Source organism: Culex quinquefasciatus, chromosome 3 (assembly GCF_015732765.1).
Source record: "Culex quinquefasciatus strain JHB chromosome 3, VPISU_Cqui_1.0_pri_paternal, whole genome shotgun sequence".
Lineage (NCBI taxonomy): Eukaryota > Metazoa > Arthropoda > Insecta > Diptera > Culicidae > Culex > Culex quinquefasciatus.
The window spans coordinates 136,666,356-136,690,100 of NC_051863.1; the positions used below are offsets into that span (position 1 = coordinate 136,666,356).

General features: G+C 38.2%; 4 protein-coding genes across 4 annotated transcripts; 1 reads left to right on the plus strand and 3 right to left on the minus strand.

The window, feature by feature from the left end:
- Positions 1–358: 358 nt before the first annotated feature.
- On the minus strand, positions 359–8,080 carry LOC6043134 (carboxypeptidase B). The gene is made up of 3 exons (XM_001856097.2): positions 7,618–8,080; positions 746–1,005; positions 359–691 (listed from the first exon to the last, which is right to left on the minus strand). The coding sequence occupies exons 1-3, from the start codon at positions 7,996–7,998 to the stop codon at positions 364–366; spliced, it is 969 nt and encodes a 322-aa protein (XP_001856143.2). The 5' UTR covers positions 7,999–8,080; the 3' UTR covers positions 359–363.
- Positions 5,705–7,414, plus strand: LOC119770351. The gene is made up of 2 exons (XM_038265048.1): positions 5,705–6,631; positions 6,698–7,414. Exons 1-2 carry the CDS (start codon positions 5,708–5,710, stop codon positions 7,403–7,405), a joined length of 1,632 nt encoding a protein of 543 aa, XP_038120976.1. The 5' UTR covers positions 5,705–5,707; the 3' UTR covers positions 7,406–7,414.
- Positions 8,081–15,875: 7,795 nt separating the features above from the next.
- LOC6043130 (carboxypeptidase B) lies at positions 15,876–17,303 on the minus strand. Its single transcript, XM_001856108.2, has 2 exons — positions 16,970–17,303; positions 15,876–16,843 (listed from the first exon to the last, which is right to left on the minus strand). The coding sequence occupies exons 1-2, from the start codon at positions 17,260–17,262 to the stop codon at positions 15,892–15,894; spliced, it is 1,245 nt and encodes a 414-aa protein (XP_001856154.2). The 5' UTR covers positions 17,263–17,303; the 3' UTR covers positions 15,876–15,891.
- Positions 17,304–21,127: 3,824 nt separating this feature from the next.
- On the minus strand, positions 21,128–23,142 carry LOC6043136 (carboxypeptidase B). Its single transcript, XM_001856114.2, has 3 exons — positions 22,992–23,142; positions 22,729–22,838; positions 21,128–22,387 (listed from the first exon to the last, which is right to left on the minus strand). The coding sequence occupies exons 1-3, from the start codon at positions 23,060–23,062 to the stop codon at positions 21,297–21,299; spliced, it is 1,272 nt and encodes a 423-aa protein (XP_001856160.2). The 5' UTR covers positions 23,063–23,142; the 3' UTR covers positions 21,128–21,296.
- Between the last annotated feature and the right edge of the window lie 603 nt (positions 23,143–23,745).

Sequence of the window (23,745 nt, forward strand, 5' to 3'; positions counted from 1 at the left end):
AGAACTGTCATTTCTACCACTCGAATCGGGTACTCCATTCCGAGAACGCTTTTTGAGTGGAATTTTATGTCAAACATCCATTTGTTAATTAAATTCATTGTTTAAAACAAAACATATTGAAAAATGTTACTTTTCGATACTAGTGTTGAAAAGTTCATGAGTCATTGGTTTCCTATGCAAATAGGACATTTTGAAAATTTAATCGAGATTTTTCGCCACTCGTGAAGAATAAAATAATTAAATTTGTTGATTGTTTTATTTAGAGAGTATTTTTTTTTTAATTTGTATGTGTCGGCAAAATAAAACAAAAATCGTTTCCATAAATATTCAACTAATAAAATTACAAGTCACACAAAATCGTCCCTAAATCGCCGTTTTGCTCCGCGTAAACGAAACCACCGGACTGACGGCCAGCTGCATCACCATCGCCCGGATGCCGATCCAGGTTTCCTCGCAGATGCGCGCAATGTTCGGCTCGGGCGCGTGGAATCCCTTGCTGGCGATCTCCATGACGAGCGCGTACGGAACCTTCTCGACGTCGTGCGCGTAATCGATGCTGGATCCACCGACGGCCAGCTTCAGAAACGAGAAGGCACTTCCGGTGCGGTACTTGACGCCACACGCCGACAGGATGGCGTTCGCTCCGGCCTGTGCCACGTCGTGCTGGTGCTTCCAGTTGTAGGGAAGGGTTCTGGGAAAGAGAAGGGCATCAAAGGACGTTTCTTCGAATCTAGTTCAAACTCACCTCGAGTAAGCCCTGGGGTAAAGAATCGCCTTGGCGTACGAGTGCAGTGACAGGTAGAACCGACAGTTGGGCCGCAACTTGCGCAGAATGTCCCGGACGTTGCGCGTTTCCAGCTCGGAAAAGGGTCGCTCCCCGCGGTACAGCAGCGAGCAGAACCGGGCCGTTCCGATGCCCCAGGACACGTTGAAGTTGCGGTTGCAGTCCACCCCAACGCAGCGGTTTTCGCCGAGCGGACGGCGCGTTTTGCGCCACATTTTGTTCTGGGGACGACAAAAAAATCATTAATTAAATTTTTGTGTTTTTTTGCTTTTGTCTTTTTGAATTTTAGTATTTTTTTATTTTTTATTTTTTTATTTGTATTTTTGTATCAGAGAAATTCTCCTCCAAAACCGGAAATTGATTTTTATTTGTATTATTTAATTTGGCTCAAACTTTGTCGGGGCCTTCTTTATGATCAAAGAAGATATTTTGGCAGCTTTGGCAGCTGTCCATACAAATACGGTCCATACGGAAATATTCGAAAATCTGTAACTTTGGCAAAATTGCAGGTGTTGTTGAGGACTATTTAAAAAAAAGGTACACGGAAAAAATTGCCTATATTTTTATTAACTTCTTTTTTCACACAAACTCAATTTCCCAATGCATATTTTTTGGTTTTCGATATTTTTTATATGTTAGAGGACAAAACCCGCAATTTTAGAGTCATAGAATTTTCATTGAAATTTTGAAGTTTATTGTAAAAATATTTTTTTTGCCCCCTGATTTTTCGGGCCAATTTTGAAGGGGGGGGTGACAAAAACTTTTAAAAATATTTGTACCAGCCTGATTTTTTGAAAAAATATTAATTTTTGGAAAAAATCGAAATTTTATACATTACATTACCTATTTTTTATGTGAAATCGAATTTGCAATCGAAAAGTACCTAACAGATTTTTTGATAATGGGCTCCGTTGTCAAGATATAGCCACCGAAAGTTTGATCTGAGCGAAATATTTGCAGTTTTTCAGTTTTTTGCAGTGTTGGTATTTATCGCACTCTCGCGAGAAAAATTTCTCTCTCTCGAGTTCTCGCCGCAAGTCTCGAGCTGCCGAGAGAAACTCACCGATTTCCCGTGCTCTCCTCCGTTCGCGAACGGGCTTTCTCGCGAGCCAGAATTTCCCGTTCGCGAGAAGTTGAACGTGTCAGAAACGAAAAAAAAACAACACAACGATTGAAGTTACACCTCTATACCATCGCCCGGTTTGTATTCATAAGCCTGAAGAACAAATTGCTAGCTTGGGACGAACGGCTAGCACGAGGCGCTCGCGAGCGCTCGCGGCGAGAGCGAGAACGCGAACGAAAATGCGAGCGCGAGCGAGAAGAGAAAAGTAATACAAGTTCTCTCCCTCGATCGCGAGCGAGAAATGCTTTCCTTCTTCTCGCTCGAATTCCAACACTGGTTTTTTGAAGTTCAGAAAATTGGCTATCAAATTGTCTAAGAGACATTGAAGATTGGACCTCTGGTTGCTGAGATATAGCGGCTTTAAGAAAAAGAATCAGGAAAACTTTAGTTTTCGTAGTCTCACCCAAAAGACTCTTCATTTTCTAATGTCGATATCTCAGCAACTAAACATTTTCAATGTTTAAAAATGAAACATTCGTGAATTGAAGCTTAGATTGCTGATATTATTGTTAACAGCGATAAAGCTTATTTTTCTGAGTACAATGACCCTTTGTACGACCACAAAGAGTTTAAAATGGATTTTTAAATCAATTTTTAATAATTAACCTCGCGGTCCTTCTTGACAGAAAAGTTCCTACTTGACAGCTCGTTCCAAGGGGACCATAGTTGATCCATCAAAAAAATGTTGTCTTGTCAATATTTTTTTTGCATTAAAATGAAAAAAAGTGATCAGAAATGGTTTTTTATCGTGTTTTTTTACCGTTGTACATAAAAATTGACATAGGGCTTTAGTACCCAATTGTTCCGATCTGTTCGAAAACATCGATCTTCCGAAGACTGATCAGAAAATTCATTCAGAAGTTAAAGATTTTTCGTACAATTTTTGTATTAACAGCTGCCAAAATTGTATGGAGACTTGTATAGGTGAACCAATGACACAAAATAACTTTTTTGGTCATAGGGATGGCTTAATTATAATTCCACAAAGTTTGAGCCAAATAAAAAACTACAAAAAATAGAAATGGTCGAAATCGGCCGATTTCGAAGGGAATTGCTCATTAAAAAATACTTATTCGGAAATTAAACATTCTGCCATTTTTTTTTAATTGATGAGTTTTTTTTTTTATTTGGATTTTATGTTTTGCGTTCCATTCGAACTCAGAATAGCCTTAAACTTTGAACAATATTTGCAACCTAGCTAGCAATCGTCTTATACAAAATGAAAATCGTTATTTTTTTTTGTAATTTAATTAATAATTTAAGTCCAGCAGTAAATTTTGTAAAGTAGTATAATCTACACTCAAAATAGTTTTCACCACAAAGTTGCATGAACATATAAGCGATTTTTTTCCAAATAGGTAATCAGGTAACATTGACGTGAATTCCCGGTGGATGCAAAATCTCCCATGATGGTTGTTCATTACCGCATCAGGTGGATTTAGCATGAACTTCACGTGATAAGTGCATGACCTTTCATGCATTATTCACATGATCGTCACTTAGGGATTGCATGATTTTTACTGCGGATTTTTTGTACTTTTTTCTTTTATTGGATTATTTCTTATTCTTTTTATAAAATAACACGCATTGGATAGTTTTAATTATTGTTTATTTACAAAACAAGTTCAAGTTGTAATACAACGCAGTAAATCACACTTTCAATTTCAATCACTCAAAACACTTCAAAAGCAATTAATTGGCAACAAAATACACTTGCCAAACCCCCCTACTAACACTTTTCGAAGGAGGCGACTTCTCGTGGACGACGATTTGCAACTGGCCGTCGTCCTTTTCTTCGGGTCAACGGCGATTGATGCGGCGTGAAATATTGAGGTGTTGGCTGAAGGCTTTTGGTCGCTTATGGTGTTATTTTCATTGCAGCAACAGCCGACGGGAAAGGCTTTTTGTGGCACTCGTTCTGATCGCTTGGTGTCACCTTTCAATGACTTTTGCGTTGTCGAATTTAGTTCCCTGAAAATAAAAATAACACCCAATTTAGTGTTGAATTTATTTGAAAAAAGGGCAAAACACTTACCGTTCGATTCGGAAAATTGTACGCGAGCAATTCTGGTACTCTTTTTTGTGCCTATCTCAAAACTCTAATTTATTTTCTCGCACTTCATGCCAAGTCGAGCGCCGGGAAGAAACTGATGATTGAGCTCCTCGAAGAGCGAACCGAAATTTGCAGACAGGAAATTCATGCAACCATCCACAACTTTTCACCACAACATTGCATGAAAAGGTGTATGGATTTTTTCCATACCAATTTCCATGCGGGTGTTGCAAGATTATCATGCAAACACAGAACCAGCTGACTGCATGCCACGCCCCCAAATTTTCAGGCAGGAATTTCACGTGACATATAGTTGTGTGAGTGTATGCTGCGTGAAAATGATACAGATTTGACATGAATGCATGGTGACAGTTGCATGACTCATGTGAAACGTGGTTTTGGATTAAATATTGGCTGCCACCGGAATTTTCATGCGACAATGTGGTGAAAGGTTTTTTGAGTGTAGACCCTATATAGAGACCCTAAATAGGGAGACTGGTCTAAGCTTGCTAAATCGATCTGGCAACGTATGTTTTGAGCTTGGCAACACTGATAAGTTTTGCTGGTCGTAAAGGCAAATGCTCGTTTGGATACGTCAAACTCGTGTCTGTTTGGGTACGTCAAATTCACTTCGACCAGTCTCCCTATTCAGGATCTCTAGTATAATCAAGTAAAATCTATCGAGAAATTAAAAGTGAGAGTGTGTGCGTGCAACATGGAGTTAAACTTTTTGAAGTGCCATGAGTTATCTAAGGCCGATCTCACGCACACTAGCACACCATTTGTTTTGCTGGCTGGTACAAAATTTAACCTGACGGCCAGCTAAATTTTTTTCGTGACCGAGCCACGTAGCCCAGTGGTAACGCTTCCGCCTCGTAAGCGGTAGATCGGGGTTCAAATCACGGCTCGGACCAACACAACTGGTGATCTTTTCCCTTCTGGAATCGATTGCTTAGTAAAGGGAAGGTAGTGTATCGTCACAAACTGGACCTTATCACGACACCTTAGGGAGGCGACCTATGGAATGTTAACATTAACCTTAACATGTTAACATTAAGTTGAAAATGAAACTGCCACTGAATCCGCTTTGTAAATGCCGGCACCGATACTCTTCAAGAGTGTTCCCCTCAGGAACTGGGAAAGATTTACTTTTTTTACTTACACGCAATTAGGTTTTACGCCGTGACGTCATTTGACAGCTCGTGTGCACTGTTTACATGGTCTTCGTCGATTGTCGACAAATTTCCCCGAATAAAATCGACGACCGCATCGAACTGTGCTAAGTCCATGTAAACAGTGCACTCCTTTCTAACCTCCAAATCGAGTCGGCGTAAAACCTAATATTTACATGCGCACGTAGATAACTCTATGGGAACCTTCAGAACAGATAGTTTAACTCCATGTTGCACACACTCTCACTTTTAATTTCTCGATACAAACTTCAAGGGCTTACAGGGAGGGGTTCCCGTCAAGGTTCCCGTGGTCAAAATGAGCACAAATTCGAAATTTAGCCTAGTGATGGGTCAATCTTTGATGCCAAAGGGGTAGCACCGAATGGTACCCGGATTTGGAAACTAAACTAGTGTCTATCCCCTTGGCTAGAGCGCAGTGTAGAAAGTGACAGCTGTCGCACGATTGTGGTTTTGTTGTGCTCTGGACGTTTTTGACCCTTTTGACCAATTCAGGTAATTTTTGTAAAGTTCTTTACTTTGACCATCAATCTGCAGCAACTGCTTTGCAGCGTACGATGTCAACAAACGAAGCCGATGTCCCATGCAGCGGTCCCTGCCGCAAGCGGTTCCGTCCGGAAACTGTCAACATGAACGAAGCCGCGGCCAACGCGCTGCTTACATCCGCAGAGTCCGGCCTGTTCTGGTTCTGCCCGGAATGCCGCTGTCAGCTGCGTTTGGTTTTCCCGCGGCCAGCACCGGTGGATCACAGCGAGTTCTACCTCCCGCCGGAGCTGTGGCTGATGATCTTCCAGTTGTTGGACGAGCAATCTCTGCTGCAGGTCCGGTTGACGTGCCCCCGGTGGAAGCGCATCGTCGATCAGAACCGCTCACTGCGTGAGGCATTTACCGTTCAGATTAAGGGTGCGGTTTTGGATGGAGGGAACTCGCCGCAGCATCTCTATCCGGTGTCGCGTGCCTTCCTGGACGATTCAAGGATTATCGCCGTTGATTCGTGGTGGCCCTCGTTCGGCGCCAGGTTAACCGTTCTGGACCTGTTTAATTGTGAGGTGGCTCTACCGAACCTGCTAGGACTGCTCCGCCAGACTCCGAATCTCACGAATTTGTTTCTGGAACACATACGGTACACTTCGGTGGAGGAGACCATCAGCGCGGATTTCCGGCTGGAAAAGATGCAGTATCTCGACTCCGAAACGGTTTTCGAATTTTTTGGGCACATTTTTCCACGACTGTTCAAGTTCACGAAGAACTTTCCGCACGAAGAAGGGGAAGATGTCAAAATGTGTCAATTCCTGAGACCGATTCAGTGCTATATACAGAAACTAACTTGTCCCCTCACATCGACGATGGTGGACCAAATGGCCGAAATGAGCGAGCTTCACCTGAATTCCGTGAATAACCGTAGTGAGGACGATTCGTCAGTAAAACTTAGCCGGATTCAGCCATCCATAGAGGAGCTTACCACAATTTCTACGGACGTCGTAAGGAAGCTTGGAATGTGTTCTTGATCTTGCTTATTAGTTGATTATGCTTGATTTTCTTTCCAGAACCTCTGTGAAATTGGATCAAACCTTAAGTATCTCAAGTACATCGCAGTGTTCGTACCACAATCGTCGGATGATATCGCATTTGTGCCTTCGTTCCTGACCAAAATGAAAATGCTGAAAGAGTTAACCCTGATAGCATGCAAGGGACACCGTCTTGACTTTGGTGGGTTCAAAAGTCTCAGCTTGAGAGGTTTGCTTATTGAGTCAATGTGCATTCAGAGCCTCAGCATGCAAGTTTTCCTATCAAACTGCTCCAACATTCAGGATCTACAACTTGTTGACTGCTCACTGTCCAATTGGACCGATTTGTTCGCAACCAAATGGTCCTCGTTGCGCTGCTTGAAGTTGTTCAAAATTGACGCTCCTCAAACCGAGCTTAAACCGAACCTCAAACCGATTCCCTACTTGAACGAACTGAACATTTCGAACTGTAACATTCCCGCGGAAATGCTGAAACAGTTGGTTGAGCGCTGTCCCAGCTTGACAAGTCTCAAGTTGGGCGAAATGGACACGGTCGTCGACAACATTGTGTACAGTCTGGTTTTGCTGCCGCAGCTGAAGAAGTTGACCATCTACAGCTGCCCTTTCATCACCGACTGTTTCGTGGGCGTGCTCGTGATTCGAAACCCGCGCTGGCACGTAAACATCGAGGATTGCCTGCAGATCTCGGAAGCCGCCCGGAAGCGGCTCGGCCAGCTAGGACACTAGGTGTTGCTTGAGTGGCCATTTACTATGTAATGTTATTTAAATAAAGTGTTTGTTTAAAGTTCAACAATCGCTTTTGCTTGGAGATGGAGATCTTAGCGGGTTGCAGACTGGATTTCGTCATGTATTTGTATCTGTCAGCCGATCCCATTTCCATTATTTTTAACATTTTCCCATCGCAGCAACCCCCCAATAAAATAACTAAAGCCACTCACATGCTCCCTGCTGTACTCATAGCCATCTGGGTTCAGCAGCGGCAAAATGATCCAGTCAAAATTTCTCAACATCCGCGCACTGACCGCATCCCGCTCAACCAGCTGCTGAATCACGTACAGTGCCACCGAAATCGTAATCCATTCGCGGGCATGAATCCCGGCGTCGATCAGGATACTCAACCGGGCACAGCCCAATCCGGTTCCGGGTCGCTTACTCCGCTGCACATCCGGACTGATCCGGACCGTGTGAATTTGTCGTCCCTCGAACGATACAGCACTGGAGAAAATTTCAATCTTATTTGCATATTTTTGCACCAACTCCTCCAAATATCGATTCACTTCCTCGTGGCTCAAGTAACGGTCAAAACTAATTTTGCTCATAATATTGATATAAATGCCACATTTCACAGATAATTTCGTTGATTGTCACACGAAACGGCCTACTGATTGACTGTTTTACTGGTTGATTGTTCTAGCATCACTTGAAAAATCTACATTTTACAGTACCCAATAGTGGGAACCCATTGTAAACCAATTGATTGCTGACGGGAGTAATTCCTAAAACGGGAAGGGAAAGAACCTTGTTGTCCCGAGGAAGTCCGTTGGAGAACTAACCTGGAATGAACGTGGAACACCTAAGGGATTGAGGGCGGGACGAATTGACGAGTTCACTCATCCCACGGGAACCTCAAATCGTCGTGCATGTTCCTCTCCCCTACAAGTTACTCTGTGTAGGGGCATAGTAATGTCTTGTCGTGTCTATCATAATAACGGGTGGAGACAACATAACAAGCAACTTATGGTTCGTGTTCTTCCTCTTTTTTTATTTCTCTTGCTGTTGTTCGATTGGGGACAACCTCAATAATGGGATTAACGCTGCGGGAAAAATTAGGTGTTTCGTGAAAAAGTTTCTTACTTTTTAAGGTTATTTTATTTATTAAATTGAAATTAATCAGATTTTGACACTCGACTAAGCCTAGCCAAGTGCTAAAATTTTCTACAGCAATTTATTAGAAATTCATGAATTTCATTCAGTTTAAATTTTGCTTCTGATCGTCTGATCGGTCTTAAATTCAAAAATGACTTGTGACTTTATTTGGTCAATTGTCTACAATCCTTCCTCCAACATATTTTGTGATTTTTTTTGTACAATAGAATAAATGTATGGCAAAAAATGAAGAAAAAAAAACTCGGCAGAGCTAATCTCCCAGAAATCAGCTTATTTTTATTCCAGACCTAGTTCCAGACCTACACTTAAAAGTCTTGAGTTTAATATGCTGACATAATTTCAATCAAAAAGAACAAAAAAATCAAATAATTTGTATTTGGTATTGAAAATTTGATCAATATTTGCTGAGATATCCGCATTTGAAAGTTGACTGTTATTTATTTGAAGGATGATAAAATAACTATAATTTATTTTCCTGTTTATTTTTCTTTTTGTGACTTTAACTGCAAAGATTCTTGGACAAATTGATAGGCAAATTTTAGATAATTTTGAGGATAAATCTAGACAAGGGCGGTTTAAGAAGCTTAAAAAAATAAAATTATCGCAAAAATCAAACTGTAGGTGGATATATCTGGAAACCGATGTACAAATCAATATTTATATAAAATATTTTTTAATTGCAAATCTTATTTTACATCATGGAATAAAAATTTTGGTGCTACTTTTATTTCGAATTTTTCAACAAATCATATTTTGTTTAAAAAAATTGATGACTGCCAAAAACGGTTGCCCTTATTGAGCCAAAGTTCAAAACATATTAAAAAAAATTGAAAGGGTGTTTTGAGCAATTTGATTTTTTTGTGTAAAATAGTGAAAATGAGAAAAACGTAGAATTTTAGATTGTACCTTTTTCTCACCAAAATGTCCTTACCGTTCTCGAGACACAGATTTTAGAATAATTAGATATCATTTTTGTAGGGCAGTTGTCAAATTTGTATGATGCCTGATGCCTCTTTGGTCAAAGCGAAGTGCCCTACAAAGTTTTAGCCAAATCAAAAAATACAAAAAAATCGTTGGCCAAAATTCATGACAATTGCTCAATATTTCAAATTTACTAGGAAAATATACAAATCACAAAAACTTTGAAAAATGTATGCTTCTGCCAAAAATAGTAATTATAGATTTTAAAAGTATTTCTTTTGATATTTTTCATAATATTAGTAAAATATTAAAAACAGAATCTCTAAGAAATAAAATTAATCAATATCAAAACTTAAAAAAAAGAATAAAAATTTCAAGCAATATAAGTAAACACACTTGAACATAAACGTAACTATGTTTCTGTGACATTTTGTTTAATTTTTTAAATTATTATTCTATGCAAAGAACTTTCATTCAATTCACAATCATTAATATATTATAATCTGGAATTTAAAAATTTATGAAAGGGTTTTTGTCCCTATTTTGGGCCTAATGTTCTGAACGCACTTTTAATTTGATGTATTCTCATAGGCTACTATAGGCAGCCTGGCTTATATTACATGAATAAGTTGGTTGTTTAATGTTAAAGCTCGTACTTAATCTCATTTTTAATAAAAAATCTTTATATCGTCGTATAAGCCCGAAAAACTAAAACATTTATTGTCCCTATCTTGGGTCTATTGCTCTTAGGATACGACATTCTTTGTGCCTATTTTCGACCTACCTTTTGATTGGTTGAAATCTCGAAGCACGTGGCGAACTTTTTTGACGTACGCTTCAGCCTCAGCTCATACAGTACAGCCCTAGGTACAGCCCCAAAAATCGGTCGATAAACATGCTAAATCAACAGTAGAAGGATTGATTTCATTTGCATTACGTGCATAATTAGCATGGACATTATTTAAATAATTCATTCATGAGTTTTCAACAAATTAAGCATTTGATGCGTAGCAAAACAACACACCCGTAATATGCAAGAAAGACAATTGACAATTGCCAATTTTGGACTTAATGGGCAACTAGCAATTTGCCAAGAAAAAAGTAAAGAGGGATATATTTATTGCTTTATTTCTAATTTAAGAGGAAGTAAATTATTCTTACCCACCAAATGAAGATAATGACAGCAAGTATCATTCTCAAGTGGCAGATTCCTGCCAGATTTGGTGAAATGCACAATTTCGTTGAATTAAGTTTGGTAGACCCAAAAAAGGTACTAGGCCCAAAATAGGGACAAATACCCTATTTCCTGTTGACTAGCACTAGTTTCGCTTATAAATTAATTAAATTTAAAATTCACTCAAGACTTTATTCTAGTCAGAAATAGTCTGTGTGAATAAAGTACCCAAATGAGTAGAAAAAGGGAAAAAAATGTTAAAATTCAATGCAAAAATTTATTTATTTTTGTCATCCCAACGGCACATTTTGGTATTATTTTGGAATTTAAGTGTTTTATCAAATTCCTCTGAAACTATGAAAAAAATTTGACCAATTTTGACAAAATAATTAATTTTGCGCTAAAATGATGTCTCAAAGCGAATGCTTTCATCGAAAACCGGAAATTTCAAACTTGATTTTAAACATGTTTGATATACCCCCTATAGAAATGACTTGAAATTGTGGAAAATTTTCTAAGTCAGGATGCCACATTTTGGTATTATTTTGGTATTGAAGTGTTTCATCAAACTCCTCTGAAACTGCGGATTTTTTTTTATAAATTTTGACGAGATAATTAATTTTGCGCTAAAATGATTTGAATCACAAAAATGTTGATGCTGATTTTCAATTTTTTTGATATACCCACTAAGATTTTTTTTAAATCGTTGAAATATCTCTAAGTCGGGATGACCAAATACTTTGAAAAACGAGTCAATCGACAGATTATGAAATTTTGGTGAATTTCAATCCAGTTTCATTTTAATAACACTGATTTTTCAATCTAATCTAATCTAATCTCATCTAATCTAATCAGACCCTAGCGCAGCCAATCTTTCGAAGGGATCCTGGAGAGTGCCTTAGGTTAGATTATGCCTAGCACTCTTCTTGTAATTTATTAACATTTGTAGTGCGCCATTGCATCACAAGCGTTAAAGCGGCCAGGCCTACTGCGTAAAGACGTATCGCAGAGATGACTCGTAATTGGGTTGAGTTTGAGTACTGAGTGTTCGAACAACAACACAATTCTGAATCGACAGGGGAGGAAGAAGCGTGGGGACACACCACCCATACGCTCCGAGATTTTGATTGTATTCGTTGGGAGCACCATGCTAAGAAGGTTTGGTACTCCTCCACAACTCGCTCTCTGTAACAGTATTCCTAATTCCAATCCACGCTCATCAAGTCGTCATGGCCTAGTGGTTAGCATTTTTGCTTACCAATCCAAAGGACGGAGGATCGAACCCCGCCTCGAGCAACTTTGATTTTTCGTTCATATTCATTATTTCAAATTTATGTGTTCTTAACTTTCTCGTTGGGAGCAGATGGGAATCGAACCCAGAACCATTCGCTTACAAAGCGAACACCGTAACCAGTCAGCCACGGCTGCTCCCTAATAACACTGATTTTTCAATCTAATCAAAAACATCAAAATATTGCACAGTAACAAGGCTGAAACAGTTGTCCCAATTCGCCCCATACTTACCACTACACCTCCGACACCGAGCTTTTTCGTTGTGAGAAACCTATAAAAAAATGTGTTGAATAATAATAATAATAATCAAAAACATCAAAATATTGTAAAGTAACTAGGCAAAAACAGCTGTCCCAATTCCCCCATAAGCTATAAACAATTTTTTTAACAAAATTTTATTTTTGAGCACCGCCTAATCACAAAAAAACACAGAAACAGAAGATTCATGCGGCTAAAGTTTGGGAAATAAAGGTTAACTGTACAAAACCACAACCTATTTTGATCTATGCCAATCGTTTCCCATGGCAAGACGGGCCCCTCATTTTCCTTCCTCAACCACAGCTGTTCCTGACCTGGCTGAGTGGGAACGCGTGGCGGGTCTTTGCCGGGGGATTTTCCCGAAACACGAACCCTTTCGATCCGCTTCCCACCACACAAATGGGTGGTGTTTTTATTTTTCGAAAGGAAGCTAAGGAAATCCGCAAAACATAAAAGCAACATAATTCCAGGCAGCATGATGATCCTGTCTATAAATATAGGCAATTTGAAGCCCTCCTGCCCCTAGCAGAGAAGAAGTATCATAAATGCATAGCTGAATGAACGAATGAATGAAATTATGAGTTTTTGGAGTTGAACAGAGAACGGAGAGGGAAAATCCGGCAGATCGATGGATAGGAAAATGCCGTAGTGCATAAATTACATCCAGCGAAGTAATTTTGCATTTAACTATCCGATGGTTATTCGACGCCTTTTGCAGGTAGTTTGCTCATTTGAGCGATTCCACGTGAAATATAAAAGAAATTCTTTCTCCACGTCGGGCAAATTTAAAACTAACAATTCAATTAAATAGCCAACAATACATTGAGAATTTCTTAAACCACAATTAATCTATTTGTAAAACAGATTTTTATTCAAAAACGACAAATTGAAGGAAAACTGCATAATGTGCTATGAAAATTTTTAATTTTGTAAACATAGCTTATTCGAGAATGGTGTTCTGAGTCGCTTGTATAAATTGATTCAACAAAATTGCGCGGAAAAAGAAAACGAAATATATGCTCCAAAAGCATAGGATACTGGCTGATACTAGCCGGGTTGGGTAAAGTTTTAATCGGTTCAGGGTTCATAAGGCGATGACTGACAGAGATAAAGCTGGAGCAATAATTTGTGGAAGTTTTTATTACTTTGCCCAAGAAACTAGGTATGATGTGCATCACGGTTTGTTTGGTCTTGCGACATGACATGGTTCATTTTCCGAGGTTGTGCAACTAATTTAGTGCTTATGATAAATTGATATTTAGCCCTTGGAAATTTGGTGCCGTGCCGGAGGTCATTAGTAGATGAAGAAAGTTTTGGTTGAGGCAATTTATGGAAAAACATAAAGTGACAGTCACTTTGGGAATGCAAAAGCCAATGATCAATTTATGAGTTATTTATTACTGTTTTGCAAAGGAAACATCTGAACAAATCTTCTAAAATTTGTTTTTTCAACGTAGCAATTCAGACTTAAGTTTTAGAGAGAAGCGATGTTCGGGTACTGTTAGAGCCTTGGTTAGAGCTCTAAAAAAACTTTAAAAAAAATGACAAGTCAATTTGGCCTTGTGGTAAGGGACCATCCATAAACTACGTGGACACTTTAGGGGGGGAGGGGGTATGGCGATTGTCCACGATCCATACAAAAAAGTTTTTTTTTGTATGGACAGTTGTCCACGAAGGGGGGGGGGGAGTGGGGTAACAGATTATCAAAAAAGTGTCCACGTGGTTTATGGATGGTCCCTAAGAAGTTACAGCCAGTGAAGATTCTCAATACATATCATTTTGAAATTTTGCTTTAAAAAAAAAAAATACAAAAATCAAAAAACGACTCAGTGCTTAACTAAAGCACAGAGCTTATGGAATCTTGGCTATATGGGAGACATTGGCTTCAATCCTATCAAAATTCGTCCAAACTTCAAAAAATTATAGTGTTTTGGAATCGGGATGATATCAGCTATCTCTTGCAGTTAATACATTAAATTTTCATAAAAATATGTATTTTTCCTGTATTTTGAAAATGCAACGTTTCTCGAAAAAATACAAAAAAAAATTGTTTCTGCTATACGGATATCAAATGATCGGGATTTTTACATACATTTCGATAGTAATAATATTTTTTTGTGAAATATAAAAATTTTCACACAACTACGTATTTTTGAAAAAAATACTAAAAATTTATTTTTTTTCAATGTGGGTACCAAATGATCGGGATTTTTCATGCATTTTGAAAGTCATAACACAATTTTTTGAAAAAAGTAAAAAAATCACAATATTAACTATTTTCGAAAAAATACTGAAAGAATTCCTTGGTTATACAATGGGTATCATATAATCGGGATTTATTCAAACATTTTTAAAATAATAGCACAAATTTTTGAAAACACTCAAAATTTTCTCAGAAATACGTACTTAAAAAAACAGTTTTTTTTACAAACCAAAATCTGATTATATGATACTTATACAATAAAAACTGAAATTTTGATTATTTTTTTAAAAGTATTTTTTTAAAAGTTTCGAGTATTTAAAAAAAAATATTTCGAAATGTATGAAAAATTCCCGATCATTTTATACCCATTTTGAAAACCAAAATTTTAGTAATTTTACAAAAAGACGTATTTTTGTGAAAATTTAGAGTATTTCACAAAAAATATTAATGCTATCGAAATGTATGAAAACATCCCCATAATTTGATACCCATATTGTGAAAACATAAATTTGTAGTATTTTTTTTAATATGTAGTTTTGTGATTTTTTTTAGTATTTTCAAAAATTCATGTTAGAACTTTCGAATGTATAAAAAATCCCGTGCATTTGATACCCATGTCTTTAAAAAAATTTTGGTATTTTTTCGAAATGCGTAGTTTTGTGAAAATTTTGAGTATTTTCAAAAATGTGTGTTACAACCTTCGAAATGTATGAAAAATCCTGATCATTTTATACCCATATCCAAAATCAATAATTTTGAGTATTTTATCAAGCAAAAATTGCATTTTCAAAATACTGGAAAAATATGTACTTTTGTGAAAATTTTCATGTGATTATAATTGCAATGGATAGCTGACATCATGCCGATTCCAAAACACTATAATTTATTGAAGTTTGGATGATTTTTCATAGAATTATAGAAAATTTCTCCCATATAGCCTAAACTTATTGAGCGTTGTTAACGCTTAAAATTAGGCCTGCGATTATTCGAGTTCTTTTTTTTAAATTTATTTTTTTATACCTTAAAATGGCTGTTACTTCTGAATAATAAGTCCAAATTGACTTGTCAAAAAATAAAAAGAATTGTTTTTTAGAGTTCCCAGAACATCGCTTTTCTCTAAAACTTAACCCTGAATTGCTTCGTTCAAACCAAACCAAATGTTGCCCTTTCCATTTTCTGAAGACACCAAAGCTCTAAAACTTCACCATTTTTCGGGAAATTCATTTTCTACTTAATTTTGCGATCTGGACCACTGTGCATTGATTGCTCCACAACATGATATAAGTTTTGAGACGCGTTTTGGTGCAGAAATTCGTCAGATTGAATTAAATACAGAGCATTTTAGAGTGTTGATCAATTTTCCTTGAAAATGGTCTAAGGATATCCTATAAGCTGGTAGATGGTAGGAAATATTCTAGAATTAATTAATAATTCCATTAAAATAAACACAATATCTTGTATTTTTTTCCTATTTATTCAGTACTTTTCCGCCACCTTCTCCGCCATAGCCCGGATTCCGACCCAACTTTCCTTAACGATTTTCTCAATCGCCGACGGCGGCGGATTGAACCCACTGTTTCCGCCTCCGGGCAGTTCCATGGTGATCGAAATCGGCACCTCAGCCTCTGCGAACGCCCAATCGTCCGAACCTCCCGCGGCAGCGTAAAGCACATTCGTCGAACTTCCCACCGTGTACCGCGTGCCGGTAGCCTGTTTGATTGCAGCGGCACCGGCTTGCGAAACTTCGTCCAGATCTTCCCAGGTCGCCGGCAGGTCGTCGGTCCAACCCCACGGGTAGAGCATGTAGTTTCCGTACGAGTGAAGCGTCAGGTAGAACTTGCAGCTTCCCTTGAGCTTCAGGAGTTCATCGCGCACGATCGTGGTTTCCGGCTCGGAGAAGGGTGCTTCTCCGCGGTACGTGTCCGAGCAAGGTTGCGCCGAGGCACCAACCTCTCCCCAGTGGAAGGCAAAGTTACGGTTACCGTCGGTTCCGGCACAGTTTCCGGACGGGCGTCGCGTCTTGCGCCAGAAACGGTCCTGCTCGTGGCTGAACTCGTACCCGTCCGGATTGACCACCGGCAGGACCACCCAGCTGACGGAACTCAGCGCGTCATCCCCCTCAAAGTTGTGCTTGACGAGCTGATCGATCACGTACAGGGCCGTCGCAGGGGCGATCCACTCGCGGGCGTGGATTCCTGCGTCCAGGAAGATCACTTTGTCCTTGCCTGGGTTTATGGTGATGGTTTTGATCGCGCGATCTTCGTGGGAACGGCCGACCTCGTGGACGACTACTTTTGCCGAGTGCTTGCTGGCCAGCTCGTCCAGATAAGCGTTGATGTCGGCGTGACGCAGGTAGCTGGTCAAGATGTTGCGGTGGGCGGGCAGGGACGCGTGACGCGTTGCCGTTGAAGTGTACTCATCGTGAGTGCTGGAAGAGTAAGATATAAAATTTAGACAGATTTAAATATTTAATTTTTCAATATTCAGTCTAAAATAAATCAAGTAAAAACAAAAATTTCAAGGAAAAGGTCGAAAGACCAGCACTCCTACTCACCTTTCCACGTTATGAATCAACTCAGTGAACTGCAGCCCATACTTTTCCAGCGAAGCCATGAACCGCTCCTGATCCTCCGGAGGCACCATAACGGTGGCATTGTCGCCAACTCGTTTGCTCAGGAACCAAAAGTCCAGCTTGTGGTTGGCTTCAGCCATTCGGAAGAGCAGATCAGCCTGGGCTTGCGTCTCCTGCTGGACGTTGTACACCTTGAAGCCATCGTAGGATCTTTGGGTGGCAGAGACCACCGTGGCCAGGAATAGGCCAAGAAGAACGAAACCTCGAGGAATCATGTCGATAGATGAAACTAGACTGAGCGATAGTGCACAAAAGTGCGACCGACTTTATATACAATTTGTGCGCGATTATTGAATGATTAGCGATAACGGACGTAAACCCATAACTATTTGATGTCTGTTTGAGTATTATAGTTAGGTATCTGTGCTCTGCAGTGCAACACGCGAAGATTATTGCTTTGAAGTGGTATTCTGGTAAAGGCACGCGGCTTGTCTAGTGGTAGACTGATAGTGGAAAGTATTTATGGTTGCGCTGGTATATAGATCAGCAATTGATCTTAATTTGCGTAGAGGAATTAGATTACGATAACTATTGTGCAATACACTATTAAGAAACATATTGATTCAGACTGAAGCAATACAAGATCTCGGAATACGGTAACATAAACTTTGAAAAATATTTGCAACGGCCTTAAATTTTAGGTAATTTTTATGACAAGTAAGAATTTTGCCGAAATTTCTTTAAAACTAGTTTTGTTTACAGTATTTTCGATTAAAATTGCACTTCAATATGATTTCGCGGCACGGATAAAATGATTCCACTTTTTATATGAAATTTTTTCTACTGAAAATGACTATACATTTGCAGATTTTTTCGAACTGTGCTTCAAAAATATGTATTTTAATTTACAACTTATTTTATCTTCTCTTAGTGGAAAATTGTCCAAAGAATCCGAAAATGCATACCGTAAACTGGTGTCAATCGGGACACATGGGGTGAATTGGGATAGCAGTTTTAACCATGTTGGAGCACAATATTTTGATTTTTCTGGTTGGTTTCGGTTAGAACAGACTCAGGTCAACTAAATGTGTACATCCATTTCCAAATTTAAAAGCTTCAAGTACTCTAAAAACTGATGTCCCTATTCAGACTGTAGTCCCGATTCACCCCAGATTACGGTACCGATTTTTATTAAAATTCGCTTTCATTTAGAAAATTATGACATATTGAGTGACTTTAATTCAAAGTTTGAGAATATTAAAATAATGCTATTCACCAACTTCTTTTATTTAATTATTGCGGAAAAATCCCAAACCTGTCAAAGTCACCCCAGTTTACGGTAACAAAATAATATTTGATGTACCTAGTTTACGTTGTAAATCACGATTTGGTTTTCTTCAAATAATCTAGGTTTTTCATTAATATAGATTTTGAAAAATATTTGAAAACTAAATTGCAAATATTTTTTGAAGTTTATGTCCCGTAAAACGGGGAGACTTTGATAAGTTTGAGATTTTTCCGCAAAATGAAGAGTACAAATTAAATACGTACGGAATGGAATGGAATCGTTCTGACCGTGGTAGAGAAGTGTTCAAAGTACTCTTAGAAGAAGTTTTTATAAAATTTTGAAAAGTTCAAAAAGTGAGTTAACTATGATTAAGAAAATGTTCGAATCGGAAAATGGAATTCATTTTCGGATTCTTTGGACAATTTTACACTAGAAGAATGTTAAATAAGTTTGTAAATAATTGATATTATGTGTTTTTGAAACATAATTCAATAAAATCTTCCAATTTATAGGCATTTTCAGCCAAACAAATATCATATAAAATGTGAAAACTTTTGATTCTTGCTTCTATTTCAGTTAAGAGTGTAATGTGATTCGATAATTTTATAAACAAAGCTAGTTTTAACAAATTTTAGGCAACATTTTTATTTTCTTACAATTTTACCTAAAATTTATATGTATTTTATTAAAAAGCTTATAAACATAGTTAACTATTTATAAATATTATTTTTTCTCTCTTAAAAGCTGTATCAGACACCTTAGTGATGCTATAGTTGACGTAAATCAGGCCTGCTCAGCCTACGGCCCGTGGGCCTGATCCGGCCCATGAAGCCATTTAATCCGGCCCGCGGAGACTCCTGAAAATTGTTCAACAACTGTCCCTTTAACTTGAATAATCAATATAAAAAATCAATATATTTTTAATTTGCTTTCATATTTTATTTTTTTTGATCTGGCATCTTGCTGCTTTCTTAAATATGCAAAAACTTTTCAATGTATAAACATTTTCCTTAAATTTCACCTCTTTTAATTAATTTTGTTTTGAAAAGTAAAAAAATCTCTTTTGAAACAAAATGAACATACTAACCGTTTTAAAATCTATCAATTGTAGTAGATTTTTCATCGATAACTTCCTATGTCAGTACATTTTTGCTCCCTGATTAAGCAAAAAATAAATAAATAAATTTGCATAAGCATTCAGTATAACATGAATATGAAATCTTGGATCAAAATATTTTACATTTATAATTCAAAGATAATGTATTCCAAACGAATTTTGAACCAATTTGTTGTGTCAAAACAACATTTTTTTTTTCATAATATATTTTTTATGTATCAGTTATTAATATTTGAATTTTGTAAGAATCTGAATCATCCGAAACCTGATTTTTATATAACAAGCCTACTTGAGAAAATTAAAGTGAGTATTTTTTACTGCATATAATAAAATAAAAATTAATATTTAAACAGAAACACCATATACCTGATACTGTTCACAGTCGAAAGATTGTAAGACTATAAAAAAGTATTTGTCTTTTCCCCATTTGAATTTTAGGGAGATCTTTTTTATACACATTTGTCTTGAAAAAAAAGTAATAAAATTACAATTCTTTTTCCTTCTAAAATATTCTTTGAAACTTTAACTGAAAGAATCAAATACGTGAAAATTTTCTTTAACAATTTGTAAAACGAAAATTGTCTCAACACTGCTTTCATTATTAGTTTTATTTGCTTGTTTTTTTTTTTTTATTTTCCTCATCATTAAAAATAATAAAAAAAATGTGTCCGGCCCGCCATCGCATCCAAAAACTCAAATTCGGCCCGCAGGGCCAAAAGGTTGGACACCCCTTGACGTAAACATAAAAATTTGAACACATTAAATCTGATTTTTACAAGAATAACTATGACTATCAATGTCACCCCGGAATTCAAAATAAGAATTTTCAATGCAACTATTTTTTTAAACACTATTGAAAAAACTTTTTATCGAAAATAGTGCATGCACTTTGTGTGGCCTACCCTAGTACATGTTTTAAAAATACATACCAAACAAACTTTACCAGTTGGAAAATATTTCAAAAATAAATTGAAATTCTATAAATGTCACCCCGATTTACGGTCGCTCGACTCTGAACAAGGTCGAGGGGGGCAAAAAAATAAAAAAAAGTATAAAAAATGAAATTACGATCCATGGTTTCAATATCTGAATGAAAAAAGTGTTTTAAAATGCATTATTCACCTATCCAGTTGTTTTGCCACCATTAGTTTCCAAAATATCTAAGTATTGCGGTGTTGTACATTGGAATTTCATAAAAATTCAAAACATTTTTAAACATGCTAAATATTACTATCAATGCAGAAAAATGCATTTAGATTGTTTTCAGTTGATAAGACTTTTATTTTCATAGAAATTTTGTTTTTTGTTGGAAAACTATTTTTTTGTCCCCTGATTTTTCAAAAGGGGACATAAACTTTGAAAAATATTTGCACGGCCTACACAGAAAAAAATATGTGAATTTACACGACACGGTAAAAATGAATCACATGTAAACTCAGTTGATGTAAACTTGAGATTCGACGTAAACGGTTGAATCACACGTAAAATCATGTTTTTACGTATAATTTGTTGCAAATTTACATCAAATTGCATTTAAATTTAAATGTTTAATGACGTGCAAAAGTGTTACATCATAAATGATGTAACATTCGGAAATATTTTTTTGTGTGTATGTTTTAAGGCTTGAGTTTTCAGTTTTTAGTTTGTATTTTTTAGTTTTTAGTTTTTTAGGTATTATAAATATTCAATGATTATCAGTCAATTACAGTCTAAATCCAAAGGATTATACAGTCATCTAGTTTAATTCCAGGTGCTCGTCTATTTTAAAACTACTCCCATCCGAGATTGCCCCAGCTTAAAAGAATTAGTCACATTCTTCAAACCAGTAAATAAGTACAAACCAGCAAGCTTTCAGTAAAAACCCTTTATCACACACAACACTTTATTCGATAAGAAGCACTTGCTCAAACGTCCATCTGCACCATCTTGAGTGCCATCGCCCGAATGCCGGTGAATGCTTCCTCGACGAGCCGGCTTATCTGCGATTCCGGTGGGTGAAACCCGCTCTCACCACTGCCGCCGGCGGGAAGTTCCATCGTGATCGAGACGGGAATCCGGGCAACGGCCAACGCGTAGTCATCGCTTCCACCGGACGCCTCGTACAGCAGTTTGGCCGCCCCTCCGACGCGGTAGCTGACGTTGTGGTTCCGCTTCATGGCCACGGCTCCGGCCCGGGCTACGGCGTCCAGGAGGCGCCACTTACGGGGGAGGTCCTTCTTGTGGCCCCACGGGTAGAGCAAGAAGCGGCCGTAGGAGTGGAGGGTTAGGTAGAAGGAGGTTATGTTGCCTTTGGAGAGGAGGAGATTTCGGAGGGCTTGGGTTTCCGGTTCGGAGAAGGGTTTCGGACCGGCGAAGGTTTGGGAGCATTCCTGGCGGGAGGCGCCCTTTTCGCCCCAGTGGAAGCTGAAGTTACGGTTGGCGTCGGTTCCGACGCAGCGTTTTGCGGGGCGACGCGTTTTGCGCCAGAATTTGTTTGAGTTAAGGGAGAACTCGTAGCCGTCGGGGTTGACCAGTGGGAGGATGATCCAGGTGATGTTTGCGAGTAGTTCTCCGTGTCGGTTGGAGTTCTGAACCAGTTGACTCATGAGGTACAGGGCGGTGGCTGGGGCGATCCACTCCCGGCCGTGGATTCCGGCGTCGATGATCATTGTTTTGGAGGGCTTCCCGGAAGAGATTGTGACCGTTCGCATGGGTCGTCTCTCGTACGAGTGACCGATGGTAGTCACCGTGACTAAATCTGGATATTTCTTGCCCAAATAATCAATGAACCTGTTGATATCCGCATGGTTCAAATATCGGCTGGTGAAATCTAGCGTTCCAGGTTTTGAGCTATAAGCAGCGTTTCGTTCAGATCGTGTGTTGCTGCTGTTGTTGTTGCTATTACCGCAGGTTGTAATGTTAGAGTTGCGAACGGTTGGTTTTATTCCACGTTGCTTTAGATCTGATTTGAATCGAGCATCCTCACCTGCCGGTACGAGCACGTGCGCTTCCTCGCCTAGTGTGTAATCAGATTATGTGAGAGAAAAATAGTTAAACTTACTAAATAGGAATTAAAAATTATATAAACTGCATATCACTGATAAACTTTCATTTGTGTTCACTTGAGTTTTTTCATTTAAATGATAATTCTCTTTCCTCTACCTTCTTCATATTTTTTTTAATTTTAGAGTCGCATATTTATTTTTGGAAAGCAAAAAAAAAAAAATGTTTAAAAATTAAAGAGAATAAACAAATTTTAAACTTTAGTCGGGTTGAAAGTGACCAATAAAACCATCTTCAACATAATTAGCATTTCCCGTTATTCAGACTTAGTCATCGCGAGGTCACGCATCTCACCGGTCCAACTCGTGAGCACCCAAAAGTCCATCGCCTCGTTCGTCTTCTCCAGCATCCGCAGATAACCGACCTGCTCGTCGGAACTCGGCGTGACACTGTACAGCACTGCCCTGGAACGAAACACTGAGTTATCACTGTCACTGTAAAAACGTCGGCCCGGATTTTTCAAGGTGTAAACCATTAAAAACAGCTGATAGCACATGCATACATGGCATGTATGCCAGAATTTCTAGCGGATATCGCTGCTAGTCGCGAGTCTATACCTCGTGCAAGCACTGGAGATCGTTCCGAGGCTGATAACGTGCAGCACTATTAGCAATAAATGCGGAATCATTTTGTAACCGTTGTCGCGGGCGGTCAATTTCAGACTAGGCCGATCGCGCACGCGGATGAGCTTCGAAACCTGTCCAAATTGTGAGGAGGGCTGAGCTGGAAACTATATGCGATGTGACGATCGAGTTTATGCAGATTCGTTCACGGCGTAAATATTTGAGCGGCGACCGGTGACACATTCGTTGCCGTTGTGCTGTCTTGTCACATTTCAAAATAAGGTTTCATGGTTCTTTCTCTTCTTAATTTTTATGAAGCTTTTTTACTAAAAATACTCTGTGGTCTACGCTCTTCTAAATGTTAGTCTTGAATTTGAAATTTCAACAATATTTTTCAAAAAGATAAGAAAATCACAAATGTTCCACATTGGGCTTTTTGGGTGAGTCTTAAAAAATTTCAATGTTCCTGTGTCTCTTTATTTCATCTGCTGCATCTAAACAATCAGTTGTCAAATCTTCAATGTTTCTTAGACTTCTTTATAAGAAATTTTCTGAAGTTTAAAAATAATACAATTTCATGAATGGACACTCAGGGACACTATTTAAATAACCAAATATTTTTTTTAATTATAAATCAAACTTTGAGTCAAAAACAATCTAAATTCCTGTAAAGTACTTTGCGATTGTAAATATTTTTGTAAAAAAACATATTTTCGAAAATATTGTAGCTCGTCGGCAAAATGTTTGT